Genomic DNA, 27,338 nt, shown 5'->3' with positions numbered 1-27,338 from the left:
GTGGGTGTTCCACAACATGCAAGATGATCAAGGTGTTGTTGTGAGGAACAAGGCAAGACTAGTTGCAAAGGGGTTCTCTCAAGTTGAACGTTTGGATTTTAGAGAGACCTTTGCACCGGTTGCAAGATTAGAAGCCATCCGTATCTTTCTTGCATATGCATCACATCATGAAATGAAACTATATCAAATGGATGTGAAAAGTGCATTTTTAAATGGCTTTATAAATGAACTAGTCTATGTTGATCAACCTCCTGGGTTTGAAGACCCTAGATATTCTAATCATGTTTATAGGTTGTCCAAGGCACTATATGGGCTTAAGCAAGCCCCAAGAGCTTGGTATGAGCGCCTTCAGGACTTCTTCATTGAGAAGGGCTTCACCATTAGGAAGGTCGACACCACACTATTCACCAAGAAGCTTGATGGGCATATCTTCATTTGTCTAGTATATGTTGATGATATTATCTTTGGATCATCAAATGAAGACTCATGTAAAGAATTTGGTGAATTGATGTCGAAGGAGTTTGAGATGTCAATGATTGGTGAGCTTACATTCTTTCTTGGTTTTCAAGTCAAGCAAATGAAAGAAGGCATCTTCATCTCTCAAGAGAAATACACAAAAGATCTTCTCAAGAGATTCAAGATGGATGAATGTAAGCCAATCAAGACACCAATGCCTACAAATGGACATCTCGACCTAGATGAGGGAGGTAACCTGGTTGATCAAACTCTCTACCGTTCTATGATTGGTAGCTTGTTATATTTAACCACATCTAGGCCTGACATCATGTTTAGTGTGTGTATGTATGCTAGATTTCAAGCTAGTCCTAAGGAAACACATTTGATTGCCGTAAAAAGAATCCTTAGGTATCTTAAGCACACACCAAGCATTGGTCTTTGGTATCTCAAAGGAGCTTTATTTGAATTAATTGGCTATTCCGATTTGGATTACGCCGGATGCAAAGTTGATAGAAAAAGCACATCCGGAGGGTGCCATTTTCTTGGTAGATCGCTTGTGTCTTGGTCCTCCAAGAAACAAAATAGTGTGGCTTTGTCCACCGCTGAAGCGGAATACATTGCCGCGGGTGCTTGTTGTGCACAAATATTATACATGAAACAAACTTTGCTAGACTATGGAGTAGTTCTAGAGAAAGTACCTCTTTTGTGCGATAATAAAAGTGCGGTCAAACTTGCAAATAATCTGATTCAACACTCTCGCACCAAGTATATAGATATCCGCCATCACTTTCTAAGAGATCATGTAGCTAAAAATGATATATCACTAGAAGGTGTAAGATCCGAAGATCAATTAGCGGATATCTTCACTAAACCGCTAGATGAGGCTACATTTTGTAGATTGCGGAATGAGCTCAATGTACTTGATTTTAGTAACTTCACTAAAAATTGAGCTCATGTTGTCCCTTGCATTCATTGTAATATACAACATGTTTAATTTGTGGCAATGCACATAGGGCTTGTCTAACATGGTTAAGATAACCGCCGAAAAACGTGTGAAGAAGCTTAACCTTGGATCAAACTTGATAAGCAACTAGATTTACTTACAAGTATTACATATGCATGAATGTTGTTTTGTCGTTTTGTTCTATTTGCCCTCTTGTTGCCTATTTTCTTAAAAAGAATTATAGCCTAAGGCAAAATATTTTGAAAAATATGAGGGTTTGAGAGAGGTCACTCACATCAGTCCCAATTGGTGTTTATTTGGATCTTATTCAAGTTGGGACTTGATTGGGAACAGGCAGCGCGAAGGAAGTTTGAAGATTTGCTGGAAAAGGTGCACCGGACGCTGCACCGGACGCTGCTGTCCAGCGTTCGGTCAGTTCATAGGAGGTGAACTACTGGTAAAGGAGTGACCGGACGCTACGTCTATGTGTCTGGTCAGGAAGGGTTTAGCGTCCGGTCGATCGAAGGGTACACAAGTTGTACTGACCGAACCCTGCCAGCGTCCGGTCATGGACCACCAGACGCGTCCGGTCCTGATTCAAGAGGATTTAGACCTCTCTGGAATCGACCGAATGCTGGGTGGTAGCGTCCGGTCGCTACCACCGGAGTGTCCAGTCAGTGGATCTCACGTGTTTTTAGGACTCTTTTCCGTTTCCTTCTCTGTTTCGCTTCGGATCCTCATATAACCGCGCCTCTGTGTTCCCTTTCCTTGACCTAACCCGCACCGCCTTATCCCCGTGACCGAGCCCTAGCCAGCGTCGCCGCCTGCTCGCACCCAAGCTCGCCGCGCCACCAAGCTACTGCCTCGCCGCGCCTCTGCAGCACCACGCCGACCACCTTGCGCCCAAGCTCACCATGCCACTGTCTAGCCAGCCTCGCCCGAGCTTTCCAGCGCAACCCCGCGCCTGCCCGTCGCAGCCACTGAGCCTCCCTTGCCGCCACTGCTCACCCGCGCCAGTGTCACCGTGCCATCACAACTCGTAGCGCCGCCGTGACTCCCCGCATGCCACCATGCCTCCAGTCTTCTAGGGTCATCAAGAATCGTCGTGCCCTAGTCCTACCTCCTCCATCGTTGGTAAGACCAGACTTTTCAATCTTGATCCTCTCAATGACCTAGATCGAATTGCAGTATCTGATTCCCCATTACATTCAGGACTTTTACCCTAACCCTAGCTCGGTTCCGAGGATCCCTTGCGTGACATCTTATCTCTTCTCGGATCGCTGATCGTCAGGTAGAAAGCCATTCGATTCAAATTCGCATCTACATTGCTTTCTCTATTAGGGTCTCGCATCTATTAGACATATGGTATTTATTTGTATATCCATCTATTCTATCGTGCAGCGAGTCGGTTCCATTGTGGTTCTTGTGGCAGTTGGCAGTCAACTCGGAGCCAAGCTCGTGAGTAAGGATCGAGGCCAAGCCTCAAAAGCGGCAGTTTGACAGTTGATCTTCATCAGCGGTAGTTCACCATCTTGTTAGCTCAGATGGCTCACACCAAGAACGTTGGTGGTAGCCCAGGTGATGATGATCAGAGGCCCCCGCCTCGCCAGCCAGCCGGATCTAAGGGCAAGTCAACCAAGCAGGTGACATCCAAGAAGCAGAAGTACTGCGATGCAGAGACAGCAAGAGCAGCAGCTGTTGCAGAGGCCGTAGAGCATGCTGAGAGAGGTGGTGCCTGCAGCAGAGTTATCATTGCAGATCAGCCAGTTTCACCAGCACTGAGAGCTGCGATTGAGGATGTTGAGCGTCGTCACGGGAGTCCAGCTAGGACTGCCACATTTGCAGGACGACGGATTGCCATTGAGGAGGGTCCGTCAGCTCAGCAGCAGCCCCCACCAGTAGAGCCTCAGCCAGCCCAGGAGACTCAGGAGGGTTAGGAGACCGAGTCGGCACCTCAGCTACGCCGCTCGAGTCGTACCAGTGCTACAGTTCCACCGAGGCCAGTTACACAGCGCAGAGGTTCACGTCCTCCGCCCAGACCTTAGGGGCCGCCTCCAGTGGTTCACCTCGACTTGAGGGCCGCCACCGCTAGACATGTTCAGCAGCTGCAATTTGTTGAGTTTGAGGTTTGGTTTCCTCCGAAGAGGGATGAGAGAGCAGCTGAGGGTTTCCACATGCCACTGCAGGAGAATTTCTACAATGCTTATCTCAATAGTGAGGCAGTGTTCAGATCTTAGAGAGTCTGTCAGATAGAGTCTATTGTGGCAGCAGTCGGAGAGAGCATTTGGCTATACTTGTCATATTTGCTAGGACTGTCAGATCTAATTGGACGGACGGGAATATATGTACCATCTTGGGTCCGTCAGTTTTATGCTTCGCTCTACATCGATCCACATCATAGATTTATTCACTTTGCCTTCAAAGGCAAAGACTATAGAGTGACGAGTGGCAGAGCTAGAGAGATACTGAGGCTACAGGAGCAGCCTATCAAGATGCATGAGGTCTGTTATGGATAGCAGGAGCCTCCCAGGCGTCCTCATGGAGGGTTGGTGCCCCCTACAGATTTAGTGCGACATTGCTTCAAGGAGCCGTTTGGAGAGGGGTCGAGCAGGAACACCAGTGACTTGACTCCTACAGCGAGGGTACTAGAGGCCATCATCAGGAGGACACTGCTTCCTAGGTTGGGATATAGGGAGGGCCTGACTCGCTTACAGCTATGGCTTCTCAATGCCATCATGCAGTAGATAGTATTTGATATCTGGGATCTCCTGCTTTCAGAGATGGAGGACACAATAGCTGAAGGATTCAAGGGTCGCAGGCAGCTTCCCTATGCTCACTAGATCATGTTCCTCATCCACAGAGTAGTGCTTGATAAGCCCCCTGGCATGATGGATGAGTATTCATGTGCCACCATAGAGTTCCTAGCTTATAACCTGTCACAGAGGATCAGACACACCACTCCTCAGGCACCCAGACAGCCTAGCCATCGTCCCGACGTGCCAGAGTCCATAGCTCAGCAGGATGAGATTATCAGAGGGATTGCCGCCACTGAGGAGGAGGAGCTAGAGGCACAGCAGGAGGTGAGCAAGTACAGTGACAGCTCTAACGACGACTACCAGCCTATACCTCAGATGCCTCCATGTAGACATGATGCAGAGGCTGGTAGCTCCAGTTCTGCTCCACCTGCTCCATAGATAGACCCCGCTCTCATTGCTATTCTTGAGCGAATGCAGCAAGATCAGACACGACAGGCATAGGAGACAGTTGCCAACTTCGCATAGTTTGAGGCTCGTCAGGACGAGTTCCAGCGGCAGCAGCAGCTCCTTCAGCACCAGCAGTTACTTATGCAGCAGCAGCTCATGGGATTCATGCAGCATATAGTGACAGCTATTGGGATCCCACTGCCACAGCCTTCGCCCTAGCTTGCATAGCCTCCTACCACTTCGACGACTCCAGCAGTACAGCCCAGTGGGCTCTAGAGTTAGGCACAGCCTCCAGCTCAGTTTGCTTCACCTCCTATACAGGTGTCCTAGTGGTTAGCCTCACCCATGGTAGCCTCGCAGTTCACTCCATTTCAGACGGGCTTCACACCAGAGCAGTCTTCCTCGCTATTCGTGCCTAAGACGTCAGTCTCTAGGAGTCTTGGAGCATCCTTCAGTGAGTTGACCGGCATGCCTACTCTGCCTCATATGCATACTGCCGGTCCGTCTACAGCAGCTCTAGTCACAGTGACTACTCAGAGGCTCCCCTCATCTGTCGCCTCGTCAGATTCTACGACAGACATACTAGTAGCTTCCTAGGCAGCACCAGCCCTAGCTCAGACCCAGACCGCTTCAGCGACACTTCCTACTTCAGAGGGTCAGTCAGTTTAGAGCTCAGGGTCAGATGATGATGGCGCCTAGTTCCATCTTGCTCCATGTACTTCAGCGCTCGACTCGTCCGCTGTAGCCCTGCCGACCGATCCTTAGGTTTTGGTGTTTGATGCCAAAGGGGGAGAGGGCTTGAGTATGTAGACTCAGGGGAGCGAGTTTTAGGGGGAGCTAGTTATCTAGTATTAGTTTATTATATACATTTGGAGTTTTATTTGTGTGATACACTATTACTTATGCATTCGTGTGTTTACTTTCATGCATACTATTATATATATGTGATAGTGCTATCTACGTGATTGTGATAGTTGACATGTGTGATTTCTACTTTGCATTATCTATATGTCATATCACTTGTGATGCTCATTTGTTTTTGCTTCCGCGCTTATACTTCGAAGCAAATGAGCTTTGTTACTCGTACTCATGCTTAATTCATATTCTTTGAGTACATTGTGTTGGTTTAAGTCATATAAGCTTGCCTAACTCTTTTGCTCTTATCGACAAAAGCTTATATGAACCAAGCCCTTCAAAAACCTCACTCCATAACATACTCGAGGTGGTATTGCCATCAATCACCAAAAAGGGGGAGATTGAAAGCATCTAGGCCCCTAAGTGGATTTCGGTGATAAATGTCAATATAAGATTACTATGATTAACGTGTGTTTTGCAGAGGTAATTAAGTTAGGTCATGGTAATGGAGATCGATTGGGCAATCGAGGTTGTCATGCCCCTACGATGGAAATCGTTTCGGTTTTCAAAGGATGGACGACAAGGTTAAGGATAACTAGTTCTAAGTGTCAATTGAAGTTGGAGAGACACTTAGAGTAGTTTAGGACTTTGTTTTTCCTTTGGCCGTACTATTAAGGGGGGTATGAATGGGTAGCTTGATCTAGTTGAGTCTAGTGAGTTAGGTGTGGTGCACACTTATGAAAACTAGCTCTAGGTAGCTCCTATAAATGCCTAAGATCCTTTGGAGCAAACTTCATTCACATATGATCGAGAGTTGGAAGTGAATGAAGGGTTAAATACTCACCGGACGCTGGCTCTAGTGCGACCGGACACTGGCCGTAGGGTCCGGTCAGTTCATTTGACCATGAAGATCAAGTCTGGTGTGACTAGACGCTGGAATGTCGTGTGATCGGACGCTGAGGGCCAGCGTCCGGTCGACTCCAGTAAGGGTCCAGACTTGAGAAAGTGCGACCAGACGCGTCCGGTCAGTGGTGACCGGACCCTAAGTATCCAGCGTCTAGTCGTTTATAGTAAGCATCCAAGAGCGACCGGACACATCCGGTCAGTATTGACCGGACCCTGACAGTGTCTGGTCATCACTTGAAAACTGTTCACGGGTTGAACTGATCGGAGCGTCCGGTCAAAACGATCGGAGCGTCCGATCACCCCGCAGAAGCTCATAACGGTTCGTTTTTCAGGCTGCCTTATAAATAGAAGCTCCACTTGTGATTGGAGCTACTTTTGCTCATTCCAACAGTTGAGAAACACGTTTATGAGTGCCAAGAAGAGCAAGGTCCTAGTGGGGTGTTTGTGATTTGAGAATCCAAGAGTGAAACCTCATTAGTGAATCAAGAGTAGACAAGTGTGCATCCATCTTCTCATTAGGCTTCGTGTGGTCAAGTGAGAGTTCGTGCTTTTTACTCTTGGTGATCGCCATCACCTAGACGGCTTGGTGGTGATTGGGAGTTTGGTGTTCACCCGGCGGAGCTTGTGGGTGACCCAACTCAAGTTGTGAGCGGCTTTGGGTGATTCGCCGTGACGGAGTGTCGAAGAATCAACCCATAGAGAGCACTTGATCCTTGCGCGGATCAAGGGGGAGCTACACCCTTGCACAGGTGCTCCAACGAGGACTAGTGGGGAGTGGTGACTCTCCGATACCTCGGCAAAACATCACCGCATTCTTTTCTCTCCCTATTTACTTTGAGCACTTACTTTGAGTATTTACTTTGAGCAATTCAATACTTGCTTTACATTCTTAGAATTGCTATGCTAGAGTAAGTTTGGAACATAGGGTGCAAGTCATTTGTGCGTTGATTTGATAGAAACACTTTTCTAGGCATAAGGGGTTAATTGGGCTATCCGTAGAATTTGATTATTACAAGAAAATTTAGAATTAGCCCAATTCACCCCCCTATTGGGCATCTTGATCCTTTCAGTGTCATCTATTAAAATAAAGAAGATAGATGAAGCATTGAAGGATATTGATTGGGTGAATGCTATGCATGAAGAATTGAATAACTTCATAAGAAATCAAGTATGGAAATTAGTAGAGAGACTAAAGGGACACAATGTGATTAGAACAAAATAGGTCTTTAGAAACAAGCAAAATCAAGATGGGATAATAGTAAGGAAAAAAACAAGATTAGTAGCACAAGGCTATACACAAGTTGAAGGTCTTGACTTTGGAGAAACATATGCCTCGGTTGCTAGATTGGAAGCAATTAGAATCTTGCAAGCCTATGCTTGTGCCCACAATATCAAGCTCTACCAAATGGATATTAAGAGTGCATTTTTTAATAGTTACATCAATAAAGAAGTATATGTTGAGCAACCTCCCAGTTTTGAAGATGACAAGAAGCCCGACCAAGTGTATAAGTTAAAAAAGGCATTATATGGCTTGAAGCAAGCACCTAGAGCATGGTATGAGACATTGAGGGACTTCCTACTCTCTAAAGGGTTCATGATAGACAAGGTTGACACCACTCTTTTCATCAAGAAGATTGAAAAAGATTTATTTGTGTTGCAAATCTATGTTGATGACATCATATTTGGATCAATCAATCAAGACTTTTGTGATGAGTTTGGAAAGATAATGGCTAGTGAGTTTGAGATGTCCATGATTGGAGAGTTAAATTACTTCCTTGGTCTTCAAATCAAGCAATTGAAGAATGGTACATTTATGAGTCAAAGCAAGTATATTAAGGACATGATCAAGAAGTTTGGCATGAGTGATAGTAAAGTCATTAGCACACCAATAGGAACAAATGACAACTTGGATAGTGATGCAAGTGACAATATGGTGGATTAAAAATTGTATCGATCTATGATTAGTAGCCTACTCTATGTGACCGCATCAAGACCGGATGTCATGTTTAGTGTATGCATGTATACAAGATTTCAAATCTCACCAAGAGAAAGTCATTTGAAGGCTGCAAAGAGAATATTGAGGTACTTGAAGCATATATAAAATGTTGGGTTGTGATATCCCAAAGGAGCAAAGTTTGAGCTAGTTGGTTACTCCGACTCAGATTCTGCGAGATGCAAGGTTGAAAGAAAGAGCACCTTGGGCACATGTCAATTGTTGGGAAGATTACTTATTTCATAGTCATCAAAAAAGCAAAATAGTGTTGCATTATCAACCGCCGAAGCCGAATATATATCCATCGGTAGTTGTTGTGCTCAAGTACTTTGGATGAAGGCTACTTTGAGTGACTTTGGAATCAAGTTCAAGAAAGTGCCATTGCTATGTGACAATGAGAGTGCAATCAAGTTGACCAACAATCCGATTCAACATGCAAGAACAAAGCACATTGATATCTGCCCCCATTTCATAAGAGATCACCAACAAAAATAGGACATTTGCATTGAGAGTGTAGGCACCAAAGATCAACTTGCCGATATATTCACCAAGCCATTGGATGAGAAAATGTTTTGTAAGCTAAGGAATGTGTTGAACATATTGGATTTCTCAAATATGTGTTGATGCACCGCTCACTTATATGGCATGCCTCTCCTTCGAGCAATCCAAGGTAAAAGTTAATTGGCATGGCATACATCCTTGCTAAGGACATGATTAGTGCATCTAGTCATCTCTCAATTTTAATAGGCTCATTCATGAAAATCAAATGAATTTGATATTTGTATGGTACCACTATTGCTTCTATGCTTGGCTTGATCTAGTGGTAGCATATGACATGTTTATGGGCTTGTAAACCTAGTGTTTAATCTAGAAAATGAGCTCTAAGTGTTTAACTCAACATGATACAAGATAACCCTTATTTGAAGGTGTGAAGAAGCTTGTCCTTAGATCAAACCGAGTTAAACATCTTTGGCAAGTATTTTAGATTGAATCAAATTTGGAAATATGATCCTCACCCCATTGATTGACATTGATAATCTCAACCTATCTATATTTTGCACCTTTGTGGTCATTGATGACAAAGGGGGAGAAAAATAAAGATATTAGTATATGGGGAGACATATACTAATGGTGCTAAGGATGGTATAATGGGGGAGAAAAACAAAGATATTCCAAGTGTTTTCAAGTGGTATCGAGCTAACCATGGTGCTAAGGATGGTATAATGGTGCACTTCGATTGGTATCATACTTTAAAGGTCCATCTTTTATACCTTAGCATCATTTAATAGACAATGTCTCCTATATTTTCTATCTAAGCAAATATGCAAGCTTCAATCCAAACTCTTATCACATATGTAGGGAGAGCAATTGCTACCATTTAGGGTTCATGAAACTTGTCCATATCCTTTTGCACATGGTAAATATGCTTGGGCAAGCAACATGGATTCAATTGAATTTCAATTCATATCTTTGTGAAAGGGTTGTCATCAATTACTAAAAAGGAGGAGATTGAAAGCACTAGTTTGGTTTTGGTGAATTGATGAAACCCTAAGTGCTAACCTAGTTTATCAAGTGATCATGAGATAGGTAGCACATTCTAAGTGGTGAAGCAAATAAAGATCATGACATGATGATGGTGATGCCATGATGATGATCTAGTGCTTGGACTTGAAAAGAAGAAAGAGAAAAATAAAAAGGCTCAAGGCAAAGGTATAAATGGTAGGAGCTATTTTGTTTTGATGATTAAGACACTTAGAGAGTGTGATCACATTTAGATTCGATAGCCATACTATTAAGAGGGGTGAAACTCATATCGAAATGCGGTTATCAAAGTGCCACTAGATGCTCTAACTCATTGCATATGCATTTAGGATCTAGTGGAGTGCTAACACCCTTGAAAATGTTTGTGAAAATATACTAACACATGTGCACAAGGTGATACACTTGGTGGTTGGCACATTTGAGCAAGGGTTAGAAACTTCACCGATGGAGTATCCGCCCGTAGAGTGTGGATAGTCCAATGGTGCTACCGGCGCCCTAGATAGAAAAGACGGAGGTCACTGTAAGTGATCGGACGCTGATCTCAATTGGACCAGCGTGTCCGGTCAGTGGCAACAGAGGGCGCGTAGTGTCGGTGGGTCACTCAATGATCGAACGCTGACAGGGTGCGTCCGGTCCTGCTGACGTGGCAGTGGACAGAGGAGTCGCCAAGTGATCGGACGCGCCTGGTCATAAAAAAACGTTTCTAGATGCTTACTGGAAATAACCGGACACTAAGGTCTAGCGTCAGGTCACTTCGTAGCAGCGCGTCTGGTCACCTTTTGACCGTTGGGATCGGGCGCTCAGTATTTGAAGAGAGGGGACACGTGGCACGCATCGCGTGACCAAACGCTGAGGTCCAACGTCCGGTCGATATGACCGGAGCATCCGGTCACCCCGTGTTGTGCCCAGTGAAGAGGTACAATGGCTTTATTTCGTGGAGGCTTCTATTGAAGCCCTATAACTGTAACACCTCAGGTGTTTGTCACCAGTTAAGCAATGGGTTTAAGCTTAAACATGACAGATTAAGAGACGATGGAGATGTCAAGATCAAACCTATGGAAATAAGCCCCAACCTAAACTCGGATATTGCACCCTTGCTTACATATGGACCCTTGTTAAGATTATGCAAGAGTAATTCTAAACATGCTTCTTCCATGTACATTACATCCACATGCATCCATCTAGACCCGTGGAAAAGTTTCATGAAGTTTGGAATCAAAAAGTCACATAAAATGATAAGTCATATCTTTGCATGAATTGCTTTATCAAGTGAATGGAAACATATGAAATCAACCAAACCTTGTAACCTTGCTCAAACAACTCTAATTGAACTCTACAACAAAAGTTATGAAGGGTTCGTGTTGAGCGAAGGTGGTGAAAATGTCCGAAAATAATGGAAACCCTATATTTTGTAGCAGAAAGGACTTTGCGTTGACCGAGAAATAAAGTCGACTTCTGGACCAGATATGAGGTTTGACCAAAAATGAAAGTTGTAGTACATATCATGTAGAACAAACTTTGTTTTTGGACCAAGAGCTGGATCAACTTGGAAATAAGTCAAACAGAGGCTCGAAGTTGGAACCTGCTGCTGATTTCAACACTTAGAATTATTCTAAGTCAGTTTCGCTAAGCAACAACGTTGGCATTCCGCGTTCTCCAAATTTTGCTAAGCAACTTCAGTTGATCCAAATGTAAAAGTTGGAGCTTACATGATGGGGAAGAACATACAAGAAGATGGCACCAGTTGCATTTCATTTCGACCATCAATTTTGGATGTTTGCTTGTCGCTGTCAAATCACTGACACTATCAAGTTTAGTACTAATTATCTGCTAATCCAACAGCCTAATGGCCGAGCACCCTTAATCAAAGTCGAAGAGCATTCTGAGGACAACAACTTTTCTATAGGCGCCAAGGTCCGAATCTGCACCGAATATGCCGAAAACGGACTCCAAGTCGGGCACAGCAACGCGCGCCACGTACTCGATGAAATGACTTCGTGGCAACCATGCCGCCGAGCGCGCCCCACCATTGCCGAGCTTTGCTGCCACGTGCATCCACGCCCCTGCGCCCCTGTTCCGCCATAACCGAGCGCCTGAGGCTTCCCCTTCCACTCCCGCTCACTCCCTCTGGCTCCCCCTCGCCCTTTTTGCTCCCACCGCGCGCCTGCGCGCGTGCCAGCGCGCGGCAGCCATGGCCGTCGTGGCCGAACTCCATTGCCGCCGCTGCTCCTTCTCCTGCAGCCCTCCAGCATCGTCACCGAGTACGCCTATGGCTCCGCGACCGCTTCCCCAAGCCCTAGACGAAGCCGAGAACCGCAGTGCGCTTGCCGTCGTCGAAGCCGCCGCTGCCGGCAGTGCCCTGGCGCTGCTCAGCTGCTGCGCTGCTGCTGCCTGCAGCGTGGCTGGCCTAGGCCAAGCGCAGCCACGGCTGGCTGCGGCCAAGCCCCAGCACGTCGCCCCTCTGTGGCCGCCGACGCCTCTCTCCAGCCGGCCGGAGCGGCCACCGGCCAGTCATGATGTCCTCCTCTGCTCGGTTCGGTTGGAAGAAGAAGGAGGACCTCGCGCTCGAATAAGGAAGAAGGCAGGGGGTTAAGTGATGAAGTGGTGACTCTGATGAATAGTGCAGTAAAGGATCTGTTCGTGCGGGTTTTATTTGTGGAAACTACAGGGACCCTTATGCAAGTTTACATTCCTTTTCTTTTGCTTTTTACAGATTTGAATGATGAACTTTGAAAATTCGTATTAATTAGTAGAAAAATCATAAAATAGAAAATGAGGACTTTTTGGAATCCTTGTGAAATTCTCTATGTACTAGATCAATAATATTACCTGCTTTAGTTTAAAGGTTTAGCTGTAAAAATAGATTTAAGCAGTTAGGTTCTCAATGCTAGTCATGTCTTGTTCTTTTTATAACTGTAGTTATTTTACTCAAATAAATGTGAAATTTTTATGGAGTGTTACTGATGTGATTAGTGATGTCTGGTAAAAATTTCAGTATTTTAGGCTTGATAGTTTAAGATCTATAAAAATAACAAATTGCCTGTATTGCCTTACCCTTATTCTGAATAGGCCTGCAAGATTAAATTAATTGGCCTAGTTAGGTTATGAATCATGACTTTGTGATAATACATGAGTTGTAGTACTTTTATTAAGCTTTTCAAAAAGCTCAATATCATGATTTTTGGTTAAGTAGATCTTGAGTTATACTTGCTTAAATATCAGTGGTTGTTTCTGCCCAAACTCTGACAGGGTTACCTTGTTGGTATTGTGGGGCCTTCTTAATAGTAGAATTTGCTTTAGGTGTTTACAACAAAGTTGTTTAGAATTTGATAAGCTTTCTAAAAAGTCTAGAACCACAATTATTGGATAGGTATAACTCCATTTATAGCTGTTTAAAGTGGCATGTCAGTTTCTGTCTATGTTTTGGACAGAGATGCAATTATTGGATTAATTGACCCTTCTAACTGTAGAATAATCTTAAGATGATAATAAGAAAGATGTAGATAACTCACCTAACTAGCTTGTGTTAAATTTTCATGGCATGTGGCCAAGTAGTTTGTGAGTTATGACTGTTCTAAGTTGGTCTTCAGAAATTGTAGCTTTCTGGAATTTCTGGACCAGCCTTGATAAATGTGCCTGTTTAACCTTGTTAACTTTGGAATCATGCTGATAGGTTTAAATATGAATTGTAAACAATTTCATAAGATTTCCAGAATGTCTTCTTGCAAGTCATTTGGATTTGTGTAACTCCAGTTATAGCTAAATCTTGTAGCTGCTGTTTGCATGTCCAGAAATTGGTAGATTCCAATTATAGTGCTTGCTTGTATATTATTATGTGTGACGTATGCCTTGAATGATGACTGAGTTAGAGCACTTGAGATCTTGGGAAACTTGTGTCATGATTGGTGTTGTCGTCTTCTTTGCCATCTTAGCATGATAGATTATGTGATGTTTAAGTTAAGCATCGCAAAGTACTTAAGTGTGTTAGTGTAAACTATGCTTGTCTTGCTTGCTATTTTGTGATGTGTCTCATGGTACTATTCTTCATATTTATGCACTTGCATATTGCATCTCATCTAGGTACGCTAGATGAACCACGTGAAGGACGTGATATTGGAGCCGAATCCGAAGACGATGTATGGAGTATCTGTCCCGAAGATGGAAGGACTAAGCGAGTGCTAGGATCTGAGATGTCACCAGGATGGTGCAAGCTAACTGAACTGACTTGTGTCGGATCCCAGGCAAGCCCCGGAGCATTATAAGCCTCCTAATTTATAAAAGCAATTCTTTCTATATATGAGTTATATATTGTTGCATTAAGTTGTAGGAGTTGGTTGAAACCGTTGATGCATTTATTACTATCCTTGCCTACCTTATTACCTTTTTACCCTGTTAGGTCAGGATCGAATAACTGCTTAGCCTTGCTTAGACCGGTAGCGATCGGTGATATCCGGTCACCTACATTATAGGTGGTTACTGGAAGAATTTAGCTATGGAAAGAATGATATCCTGGAAGTAACCATGGGGTAATGTAAATGGAGACCGGACGGGATGTCGATAGAGAAGCAACAAGACATGGAGGTCTTGGGTGTGGATCTATCCCCGTCTGTGTCGATTAAGGACCGACTGTTGTTGGGCCTCGAGTCATGTTGAACGCATGCCTTACATTTAGCTGGCCGGATAAAGTACCTTCCGACCGCGAAGCTGGGAGATTTTTCGGGCCGAGTAGATTGCCCGCAACGCACTGTGCCGGAGCAGGTGTGGTAGGACACGGGGGCGAGATGATAAGACCAAAGTGCAGTCGGTCGGCCCCCGGGTACATGTGGTTCCTGGCAAACTCGAGATTCCTGGAAAGTTGACTCGGTGACCAATATCTCACTTTAGCGGGTGAGTGAGGTTTGTGTAAGGAATAAATCACCAGCTGGTTAGGAATCGATTCGAATCGCCATCGCTCCTGGATAGTGAGCACTTGACTCGAGTTACTTCATCGTAGTAATTATTATGGAACAATGATGGTTATCTGGATGTTACGGGATATGCTAAATCTAAATTGGTAACTGGATGTTATTGGTTAATCAAGTGATTGCTATAGTACAGGTGCTTACCTAGATGGATAGGCCATAATAAAGATGATGCAAAGTACTTAAAATGGTTTCTTCATGATAGCTTATGCTTTTCGCAAACAAGTCAGCTAGCCCACTAAAGAAAGCCTTGCATAATCCTTGGTGTTATTTGTTTTGGTTTCCGACGGGTAAGTCTGGCTGAGTACATTCGAGTACTCAGGGTTTATCCCACCTTGTTGCAGGTGATGTTCTCGACCTGTTGATGATGGTGGCTAACCACCGGTGGGCTCGGTGATTCTATACTTACTTCTCCTCTATATGCTTTTGTCGGATGATGTCACTATGCTAGCAATATATTTGGAACTTATATTAATGTAATCATTTGAAAGCTACGTTGTTTCCACTAAGCAGTTTTAAAACCCCAAACTTGTACTATTATTTGTTAACCCCTTTTTAATATTATTTCCGCTGCAACTTGATGTATGTGATGTGTATTTGCTTAATCACGCGATCTTGGTTGTGATGTTGATTTACCGAGGTCTTTCGGGACACTCGGCGGACTACCGGGTTTATATGAGTGAAAGTATGGGTGTGTCAACGTGTTAGCGGGGACAACCGTACTTGATCTTATATAAATTGGGCGGTTCTGTCATAGCTGGTATCAGAGCGAGATTAAGCATAATACTGTCAGGTACATAGTTTTAAAAGCTAAGTTTTGGTTTTAAAAGGTCTATTTTAACTAAAACTTTAGCTACAGGCAAATTTGTCAAAACTTAATTGCAAAACTATGCTAGCGACATCTTCCTTTATGCCCAGTTAAGGACTATTAGGTGGCTATCTAAGTACTAACTTTAAGGGATGTACTTTATTGCAATTTTTCTTTCGTCGTCCATACGGCGTGCTATTGTATGGATGCCATTCGCTTGAATGGTACTGTATGGATCAATTGCCTCTACGCCCAGGTAAGTGTGAGTTGTGAGAGTATGACCGTCCAACTATCGGTCTAGGGGAGAGTTAGCTGTGGTTACTGGAATATTTACATGTTACACACATGTATATATGAAGGTACTTAATTGTGGGTATATCTGTCGGGTAGCTATGGATATCAAAGTATATACATCTGGGGATGTATATATGGAGAGTATCTTAGTTTACTACTTTCATTGTGTGCTTATTTATCTTTTTGTGGGGATGGGCTGCAATGAATTTGCCTGCAGGTACGCTAACCACGAATGCGTAGATTGAATGTAGCTAACGACTAGCTATATACCGAGAGAGTACGTGTTATGCCACCGACATAAAACGTGATTGTCGCCTTAGGCTGGCAATTTTGTGAGAACGAATAGGACGAGCATGCATCATGATTGTGCTTGTGCATAAATATGCTTTCCCTCACCTTGTTCTAATACTAAGTAACTTGTGATCAATGTGATGTTACTATCTTCTCTGTGTGAAGTTAAACAAGAATGCCTTGTTCCATGTTGCTTGAATAGGAAGTGCTTGAGAAAAGTGTGTGCTTAGCCTTGCTAGAAATAATTGTGGTTACATGCTTAAACCTATAATGTCCTCTAGTTTAGCCAAGTGGTGGGTATGTATGCTTGTTATTTAGGTAGTGCCGTAGTTGTCACCCTTTTGTCCTCGGTAAGCGTACGAGTGTTGAAGAGCGCTATCCTAGAACCACGTCCAAGTTTTGGTAATCACTTGGTGGACACAAGACGTATGTGGAAATTCGGCAAGAAGTCCCCTGCTCAGTTGTCCTTGGAAATTAAGCTATGCTCTCTTGCATTGTGTTTTGATTTTCGGATCCCCTGCTTGTTGACTCCTAACCTTGTGACTACCTTTGTTTGCTATCCCTCCTTCGCATAGTGCTTGCTCCTATGCAACCCAATTTATGCCATGTGAGATTTCTTGTGGGTTGTATGTTCAGTAATGGTGCCACGATTAGCGATCTCTGGTGCCGCGACGAAACCGAGAGCCTCCTGTGGGTGCACACACAAGGCTGTGCTGCTCGGCACGCGCTGGTATCGAGGTTTCTAGTCATGATCCATTGCAGAACTACACCAATATGTTATTCTCACTTGAGCTCTTCCTTGGTTATCTCTCCTTATCATGTCAAGCGATCTATATGTCGAACTAGATGCAATAGGACTTCCTTCTGGAGTAGTCCAACGGTTAACCTTTGAAGAACAGGTCACTAACAGGAACATAAATAGACTGCAAGAGGTGGTAGACAAGTGACTCTACTCGACGTGACTGTCCCTGTAATGACGTCGATCATCTAGTGAGCAACTTATGTCATTTTCATTGGATCAGAAAGGTGCACCACACTTAAGGTTGAACAAGTTATCAGTCGGATGATAAATGGACTAGGAGATTATGTGCTGTAATAGGTCACCTGGTATATATGAGATTCCTGTCCAAGTTCTCAATCTTTAGGTGCATAAGGATGACGTAGACAAACCGACCTCCTTTGGTGTGACCCCTTTCTACTGACTTCAATGGCGACCATCTGTAGGCTTCGACTAAAAATTTTTATTGTCAAGAGTAAAGATTTGGAACCTTTTTAGTGTTGAGGGACAACTGATTTGTTACCAGTAGGAAAGTTAGTCTTCAGTTAGGTAACGACTATTTGGTAACTATGAAGGCCAGATCTCACAGAACAAAGTTGATCAAGGAAACAGCAAACCTAGCCCTACAATGCAAGTGCTACTTCTTCTCCAAATGTGCTATCAAGTCAATTCCATCTTGGACAATCACGTATATAGTACAAGATGTGGTATCGGCTAGGTAGGAGCTAGTGAAAGCACGTCCCTGATTTTAGTTAGCATCTTTATGCCCCAAGGTGCCAATTACACATGTGTCCGGACTCTATTGGATGAAGTGCCAAAGGATATATAGGAATGGTTCCTTGTCAATGTAGAAATGCCCTACATGTGGAATAATGTTTTGTGCCCTGCGAAAACAGCCCACAAGTCCAATGCTTGTGCATAGTCAAGTTGGTGCCTAAAACGATGGTTGAAGTATTACTAGAGAAGCATGTAAGGAAAACTCTAGCCTCCATCCTCAGCTAGAGAAAGACTGCTGCTGCTATGAGAAAGGTTAGAGAGTGCCAAACACACACCTCAACGTGTGGAGCGAAGAAAAGGGAGGACACGAAATCTGTCCAGATTTTGTGGCACTAAACCGGTTATCTTCAAGCCGGCGGTTAGTGACTCAAACGAAGTTGGATTGACCCCAAACTTGGTGATCTCATTCATTGCTTAGGACCCTTCAATGTCTTAAGTTAGTTTGAGTATTGGTTGAGTAAAACATCGGATTAGAGAGATATCTTGTCGGCTTGGTTGCTGCCATTTTCAAACACAGCAGTTTTGGTAGATGAATTGTTTGGATGGTCAAATGGTGCCCATTTGAGTTGAATTTTGGTGAGTAGTTAGAAGACCCATGGATCTACATGTCCACAAAAATTTGTGCATATTGGAGCAGTAGTTTGTGAGATATGAATAGAAAACAAAAGGGTACAGAATCTGCAATTTCGCTGTGACTGCGATCATCATTTGCATTAAACGGTTGTGTTTGTAATTCATGCCAAGAAATTACAACTTGTAGGTGTATTGCTGATTAGACAACCCTCCATACCCTTGAGAAGACTAATTGCACCCCTATGTGCCTTGCCTTTGCCCTCTTAGATCAGCAATGCGTGAGCAGTCAAGGTGTTCTAGAAGTCAAAATTGTGCCCTTGCAATTCGAAAGCAATTGGAAAGATGTCAAACCGCAGATTTTTGGATTATGGTTTTTGAGATATTGATTGGCCTTGGAATGGAAGTCTCGAAGACAAATGTAGTAAGAAGGCTGGTTTTGCTACGATGCAAGTCAACCTAACTTGCTGTGCAACTGCACCACGAAGGCAAATTGTGCTCAACCTGCTTGGTAGTGAACTAGTCCCTAGTTTTGTGATTACTTGCAACTTATGTTGTCCTCCAAGCCTCACTAACATCCTTCTACGTCAATGGTTCTCCAATGCTGACATGCCTTTGGTACCTTATATGTGTTTTTACCCAAGAGGTTGCATTAGATTCCACCTAGATCACTGTTGCAACTTGGATACGAAGGCTCCCTAAGGAATGATCATCGAGAACGACAGAGTCAGCTATTACGTTTACCACTCACTCGGTAGACTCAGACCATACAATATTGTTATCAGAGAAAGAGAACTGCACACATGGAACCATTGCAACGAGTATCCTTCAGAAGATTATCATCTAGTGCAAAGTCCATAAGGTCTGTGCTATATCCACTTGGGAAGTAGATGCTGCAAGTATTTAGTCTACGTTTGTATCGCTCTTCGTACATCAAGGACGAAGTACGTAGGACATTGCTATCTTGGATTCCTCCCAAAATAACAATATTTCATGAAGGCCAAAGAAGGAAATTATTCAGACAACAGCTTACGACGAAGAGCAAGTATCAGAAAGTGTCATGACCAAATTAGCCTCTCTGATGCTCCAAAGTTAAGTAGCCTAATGTTATCACTGATGTTGGAAACTGGATGACATGTTTCTCTTCCCTTAAAAGTCTTTCGCATCGAATCTCGGGACGCGATTCCTTTAAGGGGGGAGGGCTGTAACACCTCAGGTGTTTGTCACCAGTTAAGCAATGGGTTTAAGCTTAAACATGACAGATTAAGAGACGATGGAGATGTCAAGATCAAACCTATGGAAATAAGCCCCAACCTAAACTCGGATATTGCACCCTTGCTTACATATGGACCCTTGTTAAGATTATGCAAGAGTAATTCTAAACATGCTTCTTCCATGTACATTACATCCACATGCATCCATCTAGACCCGTGGAAAAGTTTCATGAAGTTTGGAATCAAAAAGTCACATAAAATGATAAGTCATATCTTTGCATGAATTGCTTTATCAAGTGAATGGAAACATATGAAATCAACCAAACCTTGTAACCTTGCTCAAACAACTCTAATTGAACTCTACAACAAAAGTTATGAAGGGTTCGTGTTGAGCGAAGGTGGTGAAAATGTCCGAAAATAATGGAAACCCTATATTTTGTAGCAGAAAGGACTTTGCGTTGACCGAGAAATAAAGTCGACTTCTGGACCAGATATGAGGTTTGACCAAAAATGAAAGTTGTAGTACATATCATGTAGAACAAACTTTGTTTTTGGACCAAGAGCTGGATCAACTTGGAAATAAGTCAAACAGAGGCTCGAAGTTGGAACCTGCTGCTGATTTCAACACTTAGAATTATTCTAAGTCAGTTTCGCTAAGCAACAACGTTGGCATTCCGCGTTCTCCAAATTTTGCTAAGCAACTTCAGTTGATCCAAATGTAAAAGTTGGAGCTTACATGATGGGGAAGAACATACAAGAAGATGGCACCAGTTGCATTTCATTTCGACCATCAATTTTGGATGTTTGCTTGTCGCTGTCAAATCACTGACACTATCAAGTTTAGTACTAATTATCTGCTAATCCAACAGCCTAATGGCCGAGCACCCTTAATCAAAGTCGAAGAGCATTCTGAGGACAACAACTTTTCTATAGGCGCCAAGGTCCGAATCTGCACCGAATATGCCGAAAACGGACTCCAAGTCGGGCACAGCAACGCGCGCCACGTACTCGATGAAATGACTTCGTGGCAACCATGCCGCCGAGCGCGCCCCACCATTGCCGAGCTTTGCTGCCACGTGCATCCACGCCCCTGCGCCCCTGTTCCGCCATAACTGAGCGCCTGAGGCTTCCCCTTCTACTCCCGCTCACTCCCTCTGGCTCCCCCTCGCCCTTTTTGCTCCCACCGCGCGCCTGCGCGCGTGCCAGCGCGCGGCAGCCATGGCCGTCGTGGCCGAACTCCATTGCCGCCGCTGCTCCTTCTCCTGCAGCCCTCCAGCATCGTCACCGAGTACGCCTATGGCTCCGCGACCGCTTCCCCAAGCCCTAGACGAAGCCGAGAACCGCAGTGCGCTTGCCGTCGTCGAAGCCGCCGCTGCCGGCAGTGCCCTGGCGCTGCTCAGCTGCTGCGCTGCTGCTGCCTGCAGCGTGGCTGGCCTAGGCCAAGCGCAGCCACGGCTGGCTGCGGCCAAGCCCCAGCACGTCGCCCCTCTGTGGCCGCCGACGCCTCTCTCCAGCCGGCCGGAGCGGCCACCGGCCGGTCATGATGTCCTCCTCTGCTCGGTTCGGTTGGAAGAAGAAGGAGGACCTCGCGCTCGAATAAGGAAGAAGGCAGGGGGTTAAGTGATGAAGTGGTGACTCTGATGAATAGTGCAGTAAAGGATCTGTTCGTGCGGGTTTTATTTGTGGAAACTACAGGGACCCTTATGCAAGTTTACATTCCTTTTCTTTTGCTTTTTACAGATTTGAATGATGAACTTTGAAAATTCGTATTAATTAGTAGAAAAATCATAAAATAGAAAATGAGGACTTTTTGGAATCCTTGTGAAATTCTCTATGTACTAGATCAATAATATTACCTGCTTTAGTTTAAAGGTTTAGCTGTAAAAATAGATTTAAGCAGTTAGGTTCTCAATGCTAGTCATGTCTTGTTCTTTTTATAACTGCAGTTATTTTACTCAAATAAATGTGAAATTTTTATGGAGTGTTACTGATGTGATTAGTGATGTCTGGTAAAAATTTCAATATTTTAGGCTTGATAGTTTAAGATCTATAAAAATAACAAATTGCCTGTATTGCCTTACCCTTATTCTGAATAGGCCTGCAAGATTAAATTAATTGGCCTAGTTAGGTTATGAATCATGACTTTGTGATAATACATGAGTTGTAGTACTTTTATTAAGCTTTTCAAAAAGCTCAATATCATGATTTTTGGTTAAGTAGATCTTGAGTTATACTTGCTTAAATATCAGTGGTTGTTTCTGCCCAAACTCTAACAGGGTTACCTTGTTGGTATTGTGGGGCCTTCTTAATAGTAGAATTTGCTTTAGGTGTTTACAACAAAGTTGTTTAGAATTTGATAAGCTTTCTAAAAAGTCTAGAACCACAATTATTGGATAGGTATAACTCCATTTATAGCTGTTTAAAGTGGCATGTCAGTTTCTGTCTATGTTTTGGACAGAGATGCAATTATTGGATTAATTGACCCTTCTAACTGTAGAATAATCTTAAGATGATAATAAGAAAGATGTAGATAACTCACCTAACTAGCTTGTGTTAAATTTTCATGGCATGTGGCCAAGTAGTTTGTGAGTTATGACTGTTCTAAGTTGGTCTTCAGAAATTGTAGCTTTCTGGAATTTCTGGACCAGCCTTGATAAATGTGCCTGTTTAACCTTGTTAACTTTGGAATCATGCTAATAGGTTTAAATATGAATTGTAAACAATTTCATAAGATTTCCAGAATGTCTTCTTGCAAGTCATTTGGATTTGTGTAACTCCAGTTATAGCTAAATCTTGTAGCTGCTGTTTGCATGTCCAGAAATTGGTAGATTCCAATTATAGTGCTTGCTTGTATATTATTATGTGTGACGTATGCCTTGAATGATGACTGAGTTAGAGCACTTGAGATCTTGGGAAACTTGTGTCATGATTGGTGTTGTCGTCTTCTTTGCCATCTTAGCATGATAGATTATGTGATGTTTAAGTTAAGCATCGCAAAGTACTTAAGTGTGTTAGTGTAAACTATGCTTGTCTTGCTTGCTATTTTGTGATGTGTCTCATGGTACTATTCTTCATATTTATGCACTTGCATATTGCATCTCATCTAGGTACGCTAGATGAACCACGTGAAGGACGTGATATTGGAGCCGAATCCGAAGACGATGTATGGAGTATCTGTCCCGAAGATGGAAGGACTAAGCGAGTGCTAGGATCTGAGATGTCACCAGGATGGTGCAAGCTAACTGAACTGACTTGTGTCGGATCCCAGGCAAGCCCCGGAGCATTATAAGCCTCCTAATTTATAAAAGCAATTCTTTCTATATATGAGTTATATATTGTTGCATTAAGTTGTAGGAGTTGGTTGAAACCGTTGATGCATTTATTACTATCCTTGCCTACCTTATTACCTTTTTACCCTGTTAGGTCAGGATCGAATAACTGCTTAGCCTTGCTTAGACCGGTAGCGATCGGTGATATCCGGTCACCTACATTATAGGTGGTTACTGGAAGAATTTAGCTATGGAAAGAATGATATCCTGGAAGTAACCATGGGGTAATGTAAATGGAGACCGGACGGGATGTCGATAGAGAAGCAACAAGACATGGAGGTCTTGGGTGTGGATCTATCCCCGTCTGTGTCGATTAAGGACCGACCGTTGTTGGGCCTCGAGTCATGTTGAACGCATGCCTTACATTTAGCTGGCCGGATAAAGTACCTTCCGACCGTGAAGCTGGGAGATTTTTCGGGCCGAGTAGATTGCCCGCAACGCACTGTGCCGGAGCAGGTGTGGTAGGACACGGGGGCGAGATGATAAGACCAAAGTGCAGTCGGTCGGCCCCCGGGTACATGTGGTTCCTGGCAAACTCGAGATTCCTGGAAAGTTGACTCGGTGATCAATATCTCACTTTAGCGGGTGGGTGAGGTTTGTGTAAGGAATAAATCACCAGCTGGTTAGGAATCGATTCGAATCGCCATCGCTCCTGGATAGTGAGCACTTGACTCGAGTTACTTCATCGTAGTAATTATTATGGAACAATGATGGTTATCTGGATGTTACGGGATATGCTAAATCTAAATTGGTAACTGGATGTTATTGGTTAATCAAGTGATTGCTATAGTACAGGTGCTTACCTAGATGGATAGGCCATAATAAAGATGATGCAAAGTACTTAAAATGGTTTCTTCATGATAGCTTATGCTTTTCGCAAACAAGTCAGCTAGCCCACTAAAGAAAGCCTTGCATAATCCTTGGTGTTATTTGTTTTGGTTTCCGACGGGTAAGTCTGGCTGAGTACATTCGAGTACTCAGGGTTTATCCCACCTTGTTGCAGGTGATGTTCTCGACCTGTTGATGATGGTGGCTAACCACCGGTGGGCTCGGTGATTCTATACTTACTTCTCCTCTATATGCTTTTGTCGGATGATGTCACTATGCTAGCAATATATTTGGAACTTATATTAATGTAATCATTTGAAAGCTACGTTGTTTCCACTAAGCAGTTTTAAAACCCCAAACTTGTACTATTATTTGTTAACCCCTTTTTAATATTATTTCCGCTGCAACTTGATGTATGTGATGTGTATTTGCTTAATCACGCGATCTTGGTTGTGATGTTGATTTACCGAGGTCTTTCGGGACACTCGGCGGACTACCGGGTTTATATGAGTGAAAGTATGGGTGTGTCAACGTGTTAGCGGGGACAACCGTACTTGATCTTATATAAATTGGGCGGTTCTGTCACAATAACCGGCTCAAGCTCACTCCCTTGGCCATTTGCATTGACATAGCAACCTTGTGAGCTTAGCCAAAGTCCTTCCACTCATCTCCATCATTGATTCATCATCTTTATGAGATTAGGAGAGAATCCAAGTGCTTTGCTTGAGTGTTTGCATCTAGATGCACTTAGTGTTCGTGTTTCGCTGTGGGATTCACTTGTTACTCTTGGTGGTTGCCGCCACCTAGGTGGCTTGGAGCAGCGAGGATCATCAAGCGAAAGTTGGTGTTTGTCTCTGGCTCCGATCGTGGTGATTGTGAGGGGTTCTTGACCTTTCTCCGGTGGAGAGCCAAAAGGTACTTTAGTGGATTGCTTGTGGCTTGTGTGATCCTCATCTTGTGTTGATTGTGCGACACCCTATTGAGGGTTTGGCGTGTGATACCAATTAGCGCGTGAACCTTCAAGTGAGTGAATTGCCACAACGAGGAGTAGCTTGCCGGCAAGCAAGTGAACCTTGATAAAAAAATCATTGTGTTCATCATTTGATTCCGAGGTGATTGGTCTTCATTGATATTGATTCTTATGATTGATTAGCTCACTCCTCGATACGGCGGTATAACTATCTTGCTCTCTCTCTCTTTATCTTACTACAAACTAGTTATCAAGCTCTTTAGTGTAGCTAGTTGTGAGAGCTTGTTAGTTTGGTTAGTGTGGCTCTTTAGTTAGCTTTTGAGAGCATACTAACTTAGTGTAATGACATAGCTTTTGTGTGGATAGAAACTATATAAACTAGAATTATTATAGGTGGTTTGTATTTTTAGTAGGCTAGCGCAACACTTGCTTTGCTTTATAATTGTCTAACCAGTTTATTAAGTGTTGTTGTAGAAAATTTTAATAGGCTATTCACCCCCCTCTAGCCATTAGGACCTTTTAATTTAGCAACGCGATTATATTACATTTAAAATCAGGTAATGAAAAAAATGCTTTCAAGCACTTACTGGCACATAATGCAACAACATGCTCATTCAAGATTTGCATCTGTACTCTTGTCTCCTCCCTTGCCTCATTCCTTGCTCTCTCCAACTCTAACATCATCCGTCTCTCCAATCCCTATTTGTTAAGTCCAACATTGATCGGGTTACAAATACCGCGTTGTCTAGCAAACTTATGCATTTTTCCTTTGTGTTGTTTAATAAATAGGTTGACATAGTCAGGTCCATATCCCCTCTTCTGTGTAGTTACTTGCCTCTTCTTTAGTTCATCCAAGAACTTAGCTTGACCATCATAACATTCCCACCTGCATTTCCTAGTGCTCTGTTCAAACAAAAAATTATATCATATATGTCTTTGCAAAAGAAACAAAATACGATTTCATGTTTACCACAAAAATAACTAACCTCATCATATTCAACCATATGGCCGCAATAATGGCCTATTCCAAGCTCCGAAGGGACTAGGTCATAGTTAGATTTAACACCACATTCGCACATGATAGGAGGTGCTTTGTAAATTACCCTTTCTTTCTTCTTTTCCTTAACCTTTCGCGGTTCTTCCGGCTATTGGTTCTTAGGACCATACAACCACTCTTTGAAATGACACTTCGCCATTGAAAACACCTAAATAAGTAGACATTAGTACATGAACATATATAGCTCAACATTTCAACACATACACTTTACACTTACTTTATGCTTGTTTGGACACACAAACTCCAACATATTCTTAGGGTTTATCACAGCTCGATCTCCACAATCGCACAGAGAAGGTTCCTCGAGTCGTCTAACTGTGGCTAGGTGCTTCTCCTTAGCCGTTAATGGCGGAGGGTTAGGGGGTAGAACCCACCGCTTGAAGTGCTCACGTGGATGTCTTCCTCTAAACCAATCGTCGAAAAGGAGGTACCTAGGATCAAACTTGTCTGCACCGTCGATCTGCTGAAAGAAAAAGCACCTCTCATGGTCCTACACAACGAGATTCCAACAAAATATTAGTATCATACTTACACATAAAGAAAAATGATAGTGAAAATAATTTCTTACATTAAAACGACTGCATGTGTAGAAGCAACGCGCCACTATGTCCAGATGTTTCGATTGAAAAACATGGGCCGGAAAACCACAGTCACCGTTAGGGACAGGGAGGGCAGGAGGGACGATGGCATCTTTGCTAGACGCGTCGGGGTATAATTCTCGAGGACGACCCCATTTTCGCCAAAACTCCTCCCAAAACATTTCTTGCATCTAACAAAACAGATGTAATTTAATAAATATAAATTAAAATATCATAAATAAATATCAATGAGAACCGTAACTCCAAAACAACCAAATTCTTTCTAAGAACCGAAAGCAGTTAACATTAAATCCTAAACCTAGGGTTTTTCATTTGATGCACAACAATGAACCCATAACATAACTACATGTGCCTGAATTTACTAGTTTTTTCACGTCTTGGCATCATCCTACGGTTGTATAATACATATGTTGAGGAATAGAATGAAACCCTAAGTGATGACGATTATTACGTTAAAAAATCCAACTAATATATACCGAATCGATGCGAAAAAATTAGAAGGGGAGCGAGGATACCTTGCTCTCGAAGATCTACGGATCAAACCAAAGTTTTCAAAGTCCAATATGCCGATTCGTGAGGTAGGGTGAAGTGGGGAGAGAAAAAACCGGAGAGGGAGGAGAAATAAGAGGAAGAACGCTCGGGCAGGAAGGTTGGGCCAAGGTTAAATGGCAGGGAGCTCGGCGCCAAGATCTACGACGCTGAGCTCGGCGCCAAGATCTACGGCGCCAGAGTGGCTGGTGCCGAGCTCCCTGCCATGTCACCTACCGAGCTCAGGAGCTCAGCGCCAGGGACGCTTGCGCCGAGACGTGTTAGTTCGGCGTCAGCATCAATAGCGCCGAGGTAAGGGTTCATTTTTAAAAATCTTTCATCCAGAGATATATTTATGAGAAACTTAAAAAAAATGCTAAAATATAAAAAAATTCGGGCCTCTTGAGGCGAGACTGCAAGAGAGAGGCCACTGGAA

General features: G+C 43.4%; 1 protein-coding gene across 1 annotated transcript; it reads right to left on the bottom strand.

Annotated features, from left to right (window-relative positions):
- Positions 1-2,987: 2,987 nt before the first annotated feature.
- LOC136492417 (uncharacterized) lies at positions 2,988-26,544 on the bottom strand. The gene is made up of 3 exons (XM_066488436.1): positions 26,344-26,544; positions 25,993-26,265; positions 2,988-3,134 (listed from the first exon to the last, which is right to left on the bottom strand). Exons 1-3 carry the CDS (start codon positions 26,542-26,544, stop codon positions 2,988-2,990), a joined length of 621 nt encoding a protein of 206 aa, XP_066344533.1.
- Between the last annotated feature and the right edge of the window lie 794 nt (positions 26,545-27,338).

This window comes from Miscanthus floridulus, chromosome 11 (assembly GCF_019320115.1).
Source record: "Miscanthus floridulus cultivar M001 chromosome 11, ASM1932011v1, whole genome shotgun sequence".
Classification (NCBI taxonomy): domain Eukaryota; kingdom Viridiplantae; phylum Streptophyta; class Magnoliopsida; order Poales; family Poaceae; genus Miscanthus; species Miscanthus floridulus.
The sequence above is the reverse complement of the archived record's forward strand: the minus strand, read 5'-3'. Positions and strand labels throughout refer to the sequence as shown.